General features: G+C 48.4%; 1 protein-coding gene across 1 annotated transcript in view; it reads left to right on the forward strand.

Moving 5' to 3' along the window:
* LOC111834706 (uncharacterized) overlaps nt 1–12,147 on the forward strand; it is a 49,883-nt gene extending 37,736 nt beyond the window's left edge. Inside the window, exons 19-23 of the mRNA XM_072718468.1 lie at nt 1,322–1,376; nt 4,563–4,728; nt 4,886–4,950; nt 10,292–10,344; nt 11,988–12,147. Coding sequence (XP_072574569.1) covers nt 1,322–1,376; nt 4,563–4,728; nt 4,886–4,950; nt 10,292–10,344; nt 11,988–12,147 — 499 coding nt within the window. The remainder of the gene's footprint in view (nt 1–1,321; nt 1,377–4,562; nt 4,729–4,885; nt 4,951–10,291; nt 10,345–11,987) is intronic.
* Nucleotides 12,148–14,681: the final 2,534 nt, after the last annotated feature.

Raw genomic sequence — 14,681 nt, forward strand, 5'->3', positions numbered from 1 at the left:
GGTAACGAGGTGGGCGTGGCACTCATCGGGATCGAACGGAGCGGATCGTGACATTATGGCTTAAACCTGTTTTGTGGTTTTTCATAGGCTCTATACTGTCCTCTCCTGAACTGACCATTCCATATCAATTCACCCAGCCATTTTTTTGTTAATTTATAATAATTCATTATGATATGGTTTCAGTATTGATGGCTTGACAGCTTTTAGTTAAACCTTTGTCACTGAGTTAAGTGTGCCCAATTAGTTGGCATTAAGTTTGGAAAAGCTGAGTAGAATGAAACTGGAGGATCTCCCAACAAACCACACACACAGGTTGAACATGCAAACTCCTCATGTGCAAAGCTGCGGTGTGCAGTGACAGCACTACCCGCTGTGCCCTCCCAGGCATGCACAACGTGTTAATATCGACATGGTGTTTCATGCACATGCAGTTGTCACATAACAAGGACCATGATAGTCTGTGGAACTCAAATCATGTTGCACTAAAACAATTTTACTCAGTCATAGGAAACAAAACTTAGAAAGCTTTGCGATAATAAATCGCAAATAAATAAATATGTTCTTTTCAACAGTATCTACTATACTGTATGTTAAAAAGAAAATCATTTCAAAGTTTACCACCGTTGCTTTTGCATGACCTCTCCATGTGCTCTCTGAGACAATCAATCATTCTGGTCCTGGCTGTTGGACTCATTTATACCAAAGGAACCATAGACTGTGTGGGGGCGTTTGTGAGGAATTAAACACAAAAGACTGAGGAGGTGAAAAACAAAGAAGAACTGGTCACAAAAACACATTCATCTTTCCTGGCATGGAAATATTTTGTATTCCATAGAGATGTTGAGAAAAAGGAAGTGATTTATTGATACTGCTCTGGCAGCACAACCAACTTATTTGACCGACTCTGTTGGTAGATAAGTTCTGTTTGGTTATATAGTTAATATTCAACTCTTAAATACGGTATTGCAAAAATGTCAATACAGTTTGCTTCTGGTGACATGTTCATACAATATTGCAGTGTGGAGCTGAGTGTCTTCTTTTAAGATGTATTCTCATTGCAGTGCTGTGGTGATATTTAAGTTCTGCTTTACAATACTGACAGACAGCTGCTCCTTTCATTCCCCTTTAATGTGAAGAGCTTCCACACACCTGATGCTTTCACCTCCTTATTTGTTCCCCCATCTGCTGTGTGCCGCCTTCCTTCCGCCATATTCCTGAGTAACAGGGAAGGAACATTTTGAATCAGAGCTTTTTAATAATCGAGTAATCGAGTTTAATCTAGTAAAGGTGACAGCTCTATACTGTGTTGTCTTTTCTTTAGATTCAAAAAAGTGTTCGCCCAACTTCAGAGACTCAAAGATCCTGATCCAGACCAGGTAGGTGCCCAAGATGCAACAGCCTCTCTGCTTGCTGTCCTGGGGCCTGTTTCTCTACATCAGTCTGACCATATTCCCTCAGATTATTATACATAATTGTGTCTGTAGCAGATCTGTGTCCCTTGTGCTCTTCCTCCTTCCCTGTAAGTCTGGAGTCTGTTGAGGTAGAGGAAGAGCCCTTATTATGACTCCAGCACACAGGAACATGTCAGTACATTCTCCATGGTCACGGGCCCCTGCTGTTAAACATGGTAGGGAAGGCGCTCATATGACACTGTAACAAAGACAGAGGCTGATTTAACAAAAGAAATGTTTATTGGTGAAGACCAGCTTGTATAATCTGCACATACTCTCTGGTACGCTCATCATCCACAGCCCTGAACCAAAAGCCGAAACTGAACAGCCCTTCTTCACGTCCGAGTCAGTCACTTCTCCCCCACTTCACCCCCTCCAAGTCACGGCAATGCACAGCCTAATACACATGCCTTCCCCTGCATTCCTTGCAGGACAATGTTACATTACCCTCCACCCATAGTTCCTTATTTCCAAGGAATGGACAACAACTGCGAAGCCAAAAGAACTGTACCTTAATGATGTTGTTCACAACACACCGTAAAGTGCTTTGGGACAACTCTGTTATGATTGGTGTTATACTTACTGCTTAATACATCTCATAATGCTCCACCTTCAATCACCTATCAGTGATTGGAGCTTTTGGCCAGGAGATGTCGTCAGGTGGTACCCAGATTTTACTGGGTGTTTCGACCCTTGACCACACCTCTCTCCAGTCAGCGGGTCGGCAGTTGTGGCCAGTCACTTCCCATCTTCTCTTGGCTTGCAGCTCAACTCCGCCCTCCTACTCCAGAGCCAGCAAGAGGCTCGTTCTGCTGCTCCCCCAGCCTGTATCTTCCTCTCTCCTCCTGTGATTCCCAGGGCTGTGAGCATCTTCCATACTGCCTGCGTGGGGAAGCCCCTGCAGCCCACCTCCACAGGGAACAACCAGGCCTTCCACCCTTTATCTCTGCATTGATGGATCAGATCCTGGTACTTTACAGATTTCGTAACACTTTACATTAATTGCACCTTCATTATGCATTAATAAAACATTCAGCGCACCTTCATAATGCATTCATAGAACATTCATAAGCAGCATGCAAGAATACCTTAACATCCTAACATCTCTCAACAGCTTTAATATACATTAATAACAAACATTACATGATTATACAATTATAATGTTTATTATTATTAATATATAATGTTTGTTATTAATGTATATTACAGCTATTAAGGGATGTTAGGATGTAAAGGTATACATACATGATGTTTATGAATGATTTATGAATACTTAATGAATACATTATGACGGTGCACTGAACGTTTTATGAATGTAATATAAAAGCATTAATGTACTTAATGTAAAGCATTACCACAGCTTTCCTCTTTGAGGCCTCTTTGCATCCCTTTTCCCATGGGATCGTCAGTTCGATCAGGAAGATCTTCTTTGCTTCCTCTGACCAAATGACAATGTCAAGCCTCAGGGATGTTTGGGTGACCTGGGGGAACACAAGTTTCCTCCTTTGGTCTGCCCTCATGTCCCATGATTGCTCCTCCTGCAGGAGGCCTTTCACTTTCTTCTCTGAGAAAGATGGTTTTTCCCCTTCCCTGATGAACTGGATGGATGTCGCTGGTGTCCTGTAGGTCTGTCGTTTTTTCCGTCTCTCCTGGTCCAGGATGTCGGCCAGTGCTGTGAGGACCTTGTCATGACGCCACCTGTATCTTCCCTGGCTAAGCGCAGTCTTGCATCCTGCCAGGATGTGCGCCATCGTTCCTCTCTCTCCGCACACCCTGCACAGTGGTGCAATTAGCCCCCACCTGTGCAGGTTTGATGGAGTTGGGAGAATGTCATACACTGACTAGAGCAGGAAAGTGATGCAAAAAGGCTCCAGTCTCCATAGCTCTGTCCACTTACCTTCCACTTTGGCAGGTCCTGAATGAAGTGGCACTTCGCCAGCCACACCACGGTGGCCCCTGTGTCCACTAAACAAAGTAGGGGACTCCCTCCACTGTGACTCAGACATGGCAAAAGTTCCAAGAACACATATGATCCACCACCACCCAGGGGCGTTGTTATTGGCTTCTGGGGGGAGCAGGATCAGACTTCCCTTATCTGTGCTGCAGAACCCCTCCTGCAGCACATGGAGACAGAGCTACTGTGTGTGCAGCCCCCTCTTTGCAGACCCTACACTGTTTCCCCAATCTTGGTCCTGCATGGGGCGTTCCCTGATGAGTAGGCCAGGCTGGCTACACCTGCAGCATTCTGTGTGGCCCAGCTCAGCTGAATTTTCCTACATGGGACTCTTTCCTCCAATCCCATCCAGCAAAGAAATATAGCCAAGTTGTAAATAAAACTGAAAAAGACCTAATATGAACTTCTTTAAGGGGTGGCTTAAATATGTCTGCTAATCCAGCTTCATAATAGCTTTACATTCACTGGTGTAACAGACTTGAATTTAATCTAAATTTAATTGAAATTAAATTGAGATTACCAACAGTTTAGAATTAGCCAGGATTAATTGTAAACTAAACTTAAACTAGGTTTAAAGTTTGGTACAACAGGAATTGTAAATAAATCTTAATCTAATGCAATTTAAAAGTTATGCCATGTTGATGCAGCCCAGCCTTAGTGTCTCCCTAAAGAAAGGCATTGCCACCCCATCAGATGGGCCTCGGAGGGAACAGTGCCCCCTTCTGGCAGCCCTATGGACAGGGCACAGGACAGCAGCTGGGGGTACAGGGTCACTGGTGTGGGAGGGGTTGGCACCCAGCTCCAGACCAAGTCCCCCCTCCCTAACAGCCTGTCCCCCTCCAGCTGACCTCCAGGGTGGCAAACCTGGTGAGAGCTGCCCCCCAAACCAGCAGGGGCCCCAGACCACGTTCAGATGGGGACTCGAGGGAAAGGGCTTTGAGTGGCGCTTCAGATATCGAGCTTTTCCAGCCGCACAGAAACCGGTCTGATTATGATGGAGAAACACAGCTGAGGTTTACAGGCCCAAGCCCAGAATGCACAGCATAGAGAGCATGAAGGCTGTTTACGTGACTGTAACAAACATACAGTGACCCCTGCTGATGAGATTGCTGTTCTGCCCCCCCCCCCCATCGGGCCCCTCGACTGACCCGGAGAAGCCCGAGCTGATCCAGGAGCGGCTGGATCTCTTGCAACATGCCAAATGGTGCCACCATTACAAGCAGCACTACAGGGAGGAGTGGTCGTGCTCCAGGTCCCACTGCGACACCATGAGGAAGGTCCTGAAGCACATCACCCACTGCAAGGCCGACACGTCCTGCCAGGGTGAGTACAGGACCGCACTTCCTTCCGTTTCCACTCTTCTGGATGGATTCAGGATGGAGGAGGATTAATTTACCTTTGGTCACGCGTTCGCCTTCACTCCAGTGCCAGGTCTGTTTCTGTCACCTAACAGTCTGAACCCCTCTTTGTGCCCCTGCAGTGAAGCACTGCGCTTCCTCCCGCCGGATCATCTCAGAGTGGGAGAAGGAGTACAACAGCTACAAGGTAAGTCCCCTCCCCTCCCCCACCTTGTCAGGCCCCCCTGTGGTCAGTTGGGTCCAGACTGGCCTGCTCTCTTCCTTGGTTCATGTACCTCTGATAGTTTAATTTTATAGTTTGTTTTATAGAATTAATAGTGAGATGAGAGGGATCAATAGAGGAAGCATATGAGGGAAAAAATCCAGATCTGCAGCCTTGGCAGGTGAGGTCACTCAGAGAGGATGGACACGTCCTGTCAGGGCGATGGGGGGGGGGGGGGCTTCCTGTCACAGTCAGTGACGTCACTGCGGAGAGAGTTTGGCTTCTGCGCTAATCAGGTGAAACAGGTGGTTAAAATGCTGGTTAATGGTGCCAAGGATATTTTAACAGGTTACTGGTATACAGCAAGGGTTGGAAAAGTTTTTCACCCGGAGATTTGTCATCTGCCTGGAACCCAAACCCCAAGTATATAGTGAAATACCATTAAATGTTAATAACAATACAATTTAAACATTTAAAAACAATAAAATTTGACTGAATTTAAAGAAAAAACACAAATAACCAAAAGTTGAAGTAGTGTAATAACTGCTGTCCGACGAGCAGGTAGGAAGCGGAGAAATACAAGGCAGGCAAACAAGAATTCAAAAGCAAAAGGGTTTTATTCTCACGAACAGGACAGACAGCAACTTACATCACTGACGGAAACCGGAGGAAATTAACTCATGCCTTGTCCACACGTACACGGGTATATTTTAAAACGGTGTTTTTCCTCCTCCGTTTAAAAAAAATCCCCGTCCACACGAACATTGACTTCTAAAAAATTTATGTCCAAATGAAACCGTTAAAATGCGCTGTCAAAAGCATGCCAAAACAACAGGCGGCATTATAACTCTAACCGTACTGCCATGTTAGCCAATCAGAAGCCTAATTGCCAGTCCTGTTAAGTTGAAAACCATGGCGCACATTTCGATGCCTGTGTTGATCAATATAATGCGAGAGTGACTCAACATTTATCTGTACACATGTAAGAAGTCCTGTTAGCAAGGTTAGCACAAGCACTATTTCGGCTAAGTCCGCCATTGCTCAAACTCGCCTAATGTATACAGCAAACAGCACACGCTCTGACGTTAAACAAAGTGGACAACGGCGCACAATCTGACGTTTCGAGCCAAAAACTCAGTTTTCCCTGTCTACATGTCAACGCTGAAAACGGAGTTTCTTAAAATCTTCACCCTGGATGGAGTTTTGCAAAAGCTCCGTTTTCAGTGACCTAAGACGCCGTTTACGTGTGGACAAAAGCCCAAGACGTATAGAAAAAGGTATGTTTTAAAAAATACCCGTGTACGTGTGGACAAGGCATCAGACGCAGACTAAAATACACAAGCAGAAAATAACAGGTAACAGGTGATCACAATCGGGAATTAACACGTGGTGATGAGGGGGGCATGGCACACTGGAGGATCGAACAGGCAGGTCATGATAAGTAGCCTAAATAAATAATATTCTTCAATTAAATATTTTCTTTTAATAATCTTGTTTTAATTTTATAATTTGTATTGTTGTTCATGACAATTAATGCACCCCTCTATAAACTATCTTTCATCTTTCAAAAACCAAAACAGACACAATGGAACACCTGACATAATGAAAATGCAGATTCATTTTTGATTCAAGACAAAACATTGACAGTATTGAACAATTATAACATCATGTATGTTTCCTCACCTCCCACCCCCCCCCCCCCCCATATTAAAAGCTGAACTCTAACTGTATTTACAGTATCACTGCTATTGACATTAGTGTTAAAGGCCTTTTCACACAGAACATTATTTGGAAACAAATAAAATGTATTTATATGAAGGCTTTCATACAAAGTCTGACAAATTCACATCGTCATGACCCGTCATCTTTTTATTTGGAGAGAGCTTTCTGCAGTTTTTGGATGCATTAAAAAATCAACGGATGTCAGTTTTTACATATGTATTCAGTTTTTGTTTTTTTTTTATTTATTTGAATAGGAAAAAAAACATTCACTTGGGTTTACAACACAAGCCTGCAATGATAGGTGACAAGAATGATTTTTCTTTCCGATCTGACTTTGATTTGATTCAAGGTTAGTAATGCAATGACCGGTATTCAGTGCAGGTTCAACCCTGATGATAAATAATTAATGAACCAGGGTTGGGGGACTTGCCTGTAGATCGATTGCTCCGTGTCTGGGCAACTTCCTCTTTCTCCCGATTTATGGGTGGCCCTGTCCAGTAGTAGTTCATATCCTGCTTCTAATCAAACAATCAATCAATCAATCAGTGGGGTGCCAGACACTCAAACCCAGGCCCCAGAGGTGTTTGACAACAGTGCTAACCACTGCATCATCATGCCACCCCCAAGTTTAACAATGTTTAAAAATATATTTTAACATTAGGATTGATTCTCACATTGAAAACATTGAGATCAAAGGAATCTGGGTCTTATTTGATGACAAGTGGCAGGTCAAGCTGTTTGCAGCTGTTCTGGTTGCTTACGTTTATGTTCGTCATTAATTTTTTAAGGTTTTGTAATGTATCTCCCAGATATTAGATTGTGATTACTTGCTAATTTAATGTTGCTTCATTTATAGCCTTATCTGTATACAATTAATATCTAATGAAAATACAATTTAAAAAATTAGTATGTGCTATTTTTACTGTTGCCTTAGTTAACAAACTGAAAATAGATGATGTCGCTGTGACGCTCTTAATATTAACTTTGCTTAACCTGAAATACCGCTAATCCGCTTTCTGCAGGAATACCTCCTGTAATTATTTAACTGATATCAGATGGATATATCCAAAACTCTTTTTCGTCACTGTTCATTGTAAGTATAAGCTTTTATAGAATTGCATGTATCCAATATTTTTCATTTGTTTCCTCAAAAAAAACAAAAAAAGTCATTGTCACTGCTGCTACTGCTTGTTGGTAGTTGACAGTTTCTTTCACATTTGGTGTGGAAAGGTTTTGATCCATTATATTTGAGATATGCTGAAGAAGACTTAACGCTTCAACTCACCTATCATCAATACAAGATCTTGGCGAAAAATTAATGTAAATCTGGATGGAAAAAAATGCTGAGATATTGCATAAGCTTGTGGAAACAATGCTATGATAAATGTGCACCAAAATCAAAGCTAAATGTGGTCCAATGAAATATAAAATTTTGCAACTTCTTTTTGGCCAGGCATTGTATTTTAACAATATAATTTATTTTAGTGATCATATTACTATTATTATTACTACTAGTTTTAGTGTCACGATCGGGCTCCGGTGATCCGGGAAGCAGGGAAACGGAACCAGGAAGTCGGGTACAAACGGGGATTTATTGAAGATAGACGGGACCGGGGAAGCACAACAGCGAACATCAATGATGAGTCTGGGGAAGACTGACTCAAACGAGGACTAAATACACAAGACTAGGCAAACGGAACAGGCAACAGGTGAGAACAATCAGGGTTGAACATCAGGTAACGAGGTGGGCGTGGCACACATTAGGATCGGACGGAGCGGGGCGTGACATAACCCCACCCCGAAAGGCGCGCACACCGGGCGCGCCAGAGAGGAGGCGACGGACGAGACAAAACCAGGGAACAGGACCTGGAAGACAAAAGCCAAAACAGTAACGAGGGACTGGGAACAGGACAGAGACACAAAACAGGAACAAGGACGAAAAGAAAGACAGGACCCGACAAAGAACAGGAAAGGCGGACAGACAGACAGAGAAGGGAGACACAGAGGGCACAGAAGGGACACCCACAGGCGACACGAAGGGGCCAGGGGTGAACAGAGGAGGAACAGAGGGACGAGGAGCAAACACAGGCGGGACGAAAGGAGGAGGAGCAGACAGGGGAGACCAGACAGGAACGAAAGGGGGACAAAGGGGAGCCCGAGGAAGCCCAGGCGGGCGACAGGCAGCGGCCGGAGGGGCCGCAGGCAAGAGAGAGGAGGGAGCAGGAGGGGACACCGGTGCAGGCAGGCAGGAGGGGGAAGCCACAGCAGGCAGAGGCGCAGCCGGAGCCGGGGAAGGCGCCGTCCGACGCCAAGCCAGAGCAGGGGGGGCCCGGAGGCGGCCGACACGGACCCGGAGGCGGGACCGAGGACCGGCACCGACGAACCAGGGCACCGACCCCGAGCCGGAGGACCCGCAGGCAGCCACCGAGCCACTGCCAGGGGCCGAACGGGCGAGCAAGGGGGCAGGGCGGGCGGGACCCGGGCCCAACGCCTGTGTCCCCGTCCCTTATGGGACACTGAAAGGCGGGGTCCTGGGGGGTGTCGGCCTCGCTGGGGTAAGGGCGAGGAAGTCGTTAGGGAGGCCCCCGAGGGTGGAGGCTTGGGCAAGACAGGGGGCGTGGCCGCAGGCAGTGCAGCCGGAGCCGCGGGCGTGGCCGCAGGCAGTGCAGCCGGAGCCGTGGCCAGGACAGGCGAGTCGGGCTGGACGGGCAGGACAGGCAAGCCGGGCTGGACGGGCAGGACAGGCGAGCCGGGCTGGATGGGAAGGACGGGCTGGATGGGAGAGCCGGGCTGGACGGGCGGGACAGAAGAGCCGGGCGAGCTGGGCAGGATAGGAGAGGCGGCCTCAGGCAGGGCCGCGGGCAGGACAGGAGAGGCGGCCTCAGGCAGGGCCGCGGGTGTGTGGCCAGCAGGGGGCGCCTTGGCGGGCACCGCAGTCACGTGGCCAGCAGGGGGCGCCTTGGCAGGCACCTTGGGCGTGCAACTAGTAGGGGGCGTCTTGGCAGGCACCTTGGGCGTGCGACCAGCAGGGGGCGCCATGGCGGGCGCCACCATCACGCGGCCAGCAGGGGGCGCCGCCATCACGCGACCAGCAGGGGGCGCATCCGCGGCCACCTCGGGCAGTGCCGCAGGCAGAGCGGTGGCAGCTGCAGGGACTGCAGGCAGGACAGGCGGGTCAGGCAGGACAGGCGGTGCTGCGGGCAGCTCGGCAACAGCAGCAGGCGGTGCCGCGGGCAGAGAGGCGGCAGCTGCAGCAGGCGGTGCCGCGGGCAGAGGGGCGGCAGCTGCAGCAGGCGCTGCTGGCAGGTCCAGAGCAGGCAGGTCCGGAACCGGCAAGCCAGGGACTGCCCCTTTAAGGGCTTTGGGCACCCGGGGAATGCCGTCTCTTACAACGCGTACCCCGCCTAGACCCAGGCGCGCCGGCCGGTAGTTGTACTTTTCCATCGGAGGTGGCTTCTCCGGGTGGGGGCTGGTCAGGCGGGTAGCGGTGCGGTCATCCCAGGCGGGGAGCAGAGAGCAGGCCCCCAGGAAGAGAGTCGGGGCGACCGCTCTTGCTGGCTAGCTGCCATAGCCCAGGGTCCTCACGGACCTCGGGCTGTGACAGCCAATACAGCACCTCATCCAGCAGCTTGATGTGGCTTTCCTCAAGCTGCGGAGGTACGCTCGAGAGACTCGTCATTCTGTCACAATCGGGCTCCGGTGATCCGGGAAGCAGGGAAACGGAACCAGGAAGTCGGGTACAAATGGGGATTTATTGAAGATAGACGGGACCGGGGAAGCACAACACGAACATCAATGATGAGTCTGGGGAAGTCTGACTCAGACGAGGACTAAATACACTAGACTAGGCAAACGGAACAAGCAACAGGTGAGAACAATCAGGGCTGAACACGAGGTAACGAGGTGGGCGTGGCACACAGGATCGGACGGAGCGGGGCGTGACAATTAGTATTATTATTACATTTTAATTTAGTAGGTAGTTTATGGGTGATGTAGTTAGTTACGTGTCAGAAGACTTTGCTTTGGGTTTTGGCCCCTTTTTCTTGAGTTAGAATTCTGGGTAAATGAAAGCAGCTGGTTAATATGCTGGTTAATGCTGAGCGGGAAGCCAGTCTTTGGCTGTGGCGGGTTTATGGGGGTCAGTGTGGCTTAAGCGGCAGGATCGGCTGTGGGGAGAGGACGGGTAGGTGAGCATTTCCCGCCGTTTCTCTCCTTACTGCTGGCCGCGTGTTTTATGGAGGGAAGGATCTGAAAGTGTGAGGCTCAGGCTGGTGTCTGTCAGTGTGGTTTAGTCGAGTTTGGGTCGGCAGGTGTCGGTCCGCTTTGTTTCATTTCAGAGAGTCATTATTACAGTGATTTTACTGTTTAAGAGGGATGAGTCTCTGCCGGCAGGAAAGGAGGGGGGTGTGTCTATGACATCAGATACACTGTGGAAACCTTCTTGGTGTAGTGACCCTTAAACTCAAGGAAACACCAGGGTGGGGGGACAGAGGGGGGCACCTGATGACCTTGGTGATTTTCTGCCTACAGACACTTAACCAGAGCGGCAGCTTTGCTGTAGTACATCTCAGCAGCTTGTCAAAGCCGGACTTTATAGGTAGTGAATACTCGGTATTTAGGGTATGTTGTGTAGTTAGAGGCTCAGTCTGTCTAACCTGGTGCTGTGTGGCTGTATGACAGCAGAGCCTGAAGGTTTCTGTATGGTTTTTAAACTGGATACACTCTTCCTTTAAGCTTTCAATTAACTACTTATTATACACTACAGTATGTGTCTAAAAAATCCGTACTCATCCTCATGATAATATGCCGATAATTATGACCGGTACCATGTGACGATGTATCATTAACAAGTAAAATAAATAGGACCACAAAATGCTTGAGGAGTGGAAGGGCTTCAAAATTAATGAGAAATACCCAAAAATAGCAGACTTCAAACTTTGCCCTCCATGGTACCGATTGCCCCCCCAGGGTCTTGCAGCATCAAGTGGCACTTCTCCAGCTTGAAGCTACTGACTGCCTGAGCGCAGGGTGTGTTGGGGGGGGGGTTTGGATGACCACAGGGGTCAGGGTGATGACAGACTGCATCTGAGTCCAGGGGGCCCCATGTCAGGCTTCTCCAGCTTCATGGTGGGCCCTTTCTGTCCACCACGGCGGAGCAGAGGACTCCCTCCACTGTGACGGGGACATGCCAAAAGTTCACAGCACAGGTGTGGCCCACCACTACCACTAGGGGGCGTTGTCATCGGCTTCTCGGGGAACGGGGTTGGACTTCCCCATGTGTGTATAGCCCCTCCTCCCAGGTCCTCTGTGTCGTTAGCTGATGCCCCAAAGAGGCTCCCCCGGCCATCTGCAGCGACCCCCAAGTCCCCAAGGCTGAGCAGCAGGAGGCAGGACAGCGTCGTCTGTGAGGCACACGGCCAGCTGCAGGGCCTGAACATGAATATGAACAGCCAAAAATAATCTGCATCATTACATTTCTGGGGAGGCGTGTACAGTACAGGCTGCATTGCAGCTTGGGTCCGCCCCTTCTTGGCAGTGTCTTCCATGGGGGACCCATAGGGGGCCCAGAATTAAAAAAAAAAACATGTACATCACCATGGCATCTGATGTGTCCATTTTGCAGAGATCACCGCCGCACTGCCTGCTGTGGTATGTTGTATCTGGACCATTCCTGCTGACTGTGTGCATATGAGCTCACGTCACCTTCGCTTCTGATGCCATCCAGTGTGTCCTGGCTTGGTCCTGCCTTCACACCCTCATTTGTTGCCTGTGGTGCTGATAGGTCACTTTGGGACATTATCCGCTCAACTCAGCCCTACAGTTGCTTCCAGTTCGGCAGATTGTCAGGTTTTTCATTTCACCATTTTTATTACACTGGAAAGTATCTTAGGGCGCTTTTCCACCAGACCAGGTACCGTACTTTCGGTACTTCCATAAAGTACCAAAAGTATGGTACTTCTTTTGTATCGGTTTTCCACTGGCATAAAAACTAGTACCGGTGCCAAAAGACATCATCAGTGATCGCCCCTGACTGACATCATCACAAAGCGCGACACGATATTTCTTTTTGATTTTCAAGCGGCATTGTTCGGTGTTTCGCATGTGCCCCATTTCTTCCAAGCGGCTTGCTATTATGGCAAATACTTTTTTATTCCAAGTCGTGTCATCCAAATCCCGCTGGATCTGTTCATCCGACCATATGACGATTAAAGCCTGTGTTTCCTCGTTTGTCCATCCTTCCGTTTTACTTTTTTAATATTTTTGTTTCTACTGCTTTTTATTTAGTTTCTCGCTGTTCGCTGTGTGTATTTTCTGTTTCAGCGGCAGGCTAATTGCATAACCAATCGACAGCAAATACGTTTGTAAGTCCCACCCCAAAGTATCGAAGTACCAAAGAAGTACCCCAGCTGGTTTGGCGCTTTCGGTACTGGAACTTTTGGTACTGGTACTCGACCGGAAGTCAATGGAAAAGCGAAAGTACCAAACCGAAAGTATCATACTTTGTGTGGTGGAAAACGCCCTTAAAGAAAGGCAAACCTGGTTAGAGCTGCCTCCCAAAACAGCAGGGGCCCCAGACCACGTTCAGATGGGGACTCGAGGGAAAGGGCTTTGAGTGGCGCTTCAGATATCGAGCTTTTCCAGCCGCACAGAAACCGGTCTGATTATGATGGAGAAACACAGCTGAGGTTTACAGGCCCAAGACCAGAATGCAGAGCATAGAGAGCATGAAGGCTGTTTTGGTGACTGTAACAAACATACAGTGACCCCTGCTGAGGAGATTGTTGTTCTGCTCCCCCCCCCCCCCATCGGGCCCCTCGACTGACCCTGAGAAGCCCGAGCTGATCCAGGAGCGGGTGTTGCTCCTGCAACACACCGACCGGTGCCTGCGGTACAAGGAGGTACTCGGGGAATCATGGTCGTGTTCCATGCCCCACTGTGCCCCCATGAGGAAGGTCCTGAAGCACATGACCCACTGCAAGGCCGGCACGTCCTGCCAGGGTGAGTACAGGACTGCATTTCCGTTTCCACTCCTCTGGATGGATTCAGGATGGAGGAGGATTAATTTACCTTTGGTCACGCGTTCGCCTTCACTCCAGTGCCAGGTCTGTTTCTGTCACCTAACAGTCTGAACCCCTCTTTGTGCCCCTGCAGTGAAGCACTGCGCTTCCTCCCGCCAGATCATCTCAGAGTGGGAGATGGAGGGCAACAAATGGAGGTACAAGGTAAGTCCCCCCCCACCCCCCCAGCCCCCCCTGTGGTCAGCTGGGCCCAGACTGGCCTGCTCTCTTCCTTGGTTCATGTATCCCTGATAGTTTGTCAGACATGCACATCTACACTCAACTAAAGGATTATTAGGAACACCTGTTCAATTTCTCATTAATGCAATTATCTAATCAACCAATCACATGGCAGTTGCTTCAATGCATTTAGGGGTGTGGTCCTGGTCAAGACAATCTCCTGAACTCCAAACTGAATGTCAGAATGGGAAAGAAAGGTGATTTAAGCAATTTTGAGTGTGGCATGGTTGTTGGTGCCAGACGGGCCGGTCTGAGTATTTCACAATCTGCTCAGTTACTGGGATTTTCACGCACAACCATTTCTAGGGTTTACAAAGAATGGTGTGCAAAGGGAAAAACATCCTGTATGCGGCAGTCCTGTGGGCGAAAATGCCTTGTTGATGCTAGAGGTCAGAGGAGAATGGGCCGACTGATTCAAGCTGATAGAAGAGCAACTTTGACTGAAATAACCACTCGTTACAACCGAGGTATGCAGCAAAGCATTTGTGAAGCCACAACACGCACAACCTTGAGGCGGATGGGCTACAACAGCAGAAGACCCCACCGGGTACCACTCATCTCCACTACAAATAGGAAAAAGAGGCTACAATTTGCACGAGCTCACCAAAATTGGACAGTTGAAGACTGGAAAAATGTTGCCTGGTCTGATGAGTCTCGATTTCTGTTGAGACATTCAAATGGTAGAGTCAGAATTTG

The sequence above is a fragment of the Paramormyrops kingsleyae genome, chromosome 12 (genome assembly GCF_048594095.1).
Source record: "Paramormyrops kingsleyae isolate MSU_618 chromosome 12, PKINGS_0.4, whole genome shotgun sequence".
Lineage (NCBI taxonomy): Eukaryota > Metazoa > Chordata > Actinopteri > Osteoglossiformes > Mormyridae > Paramormyrops > Paramormyrops kingsleyae.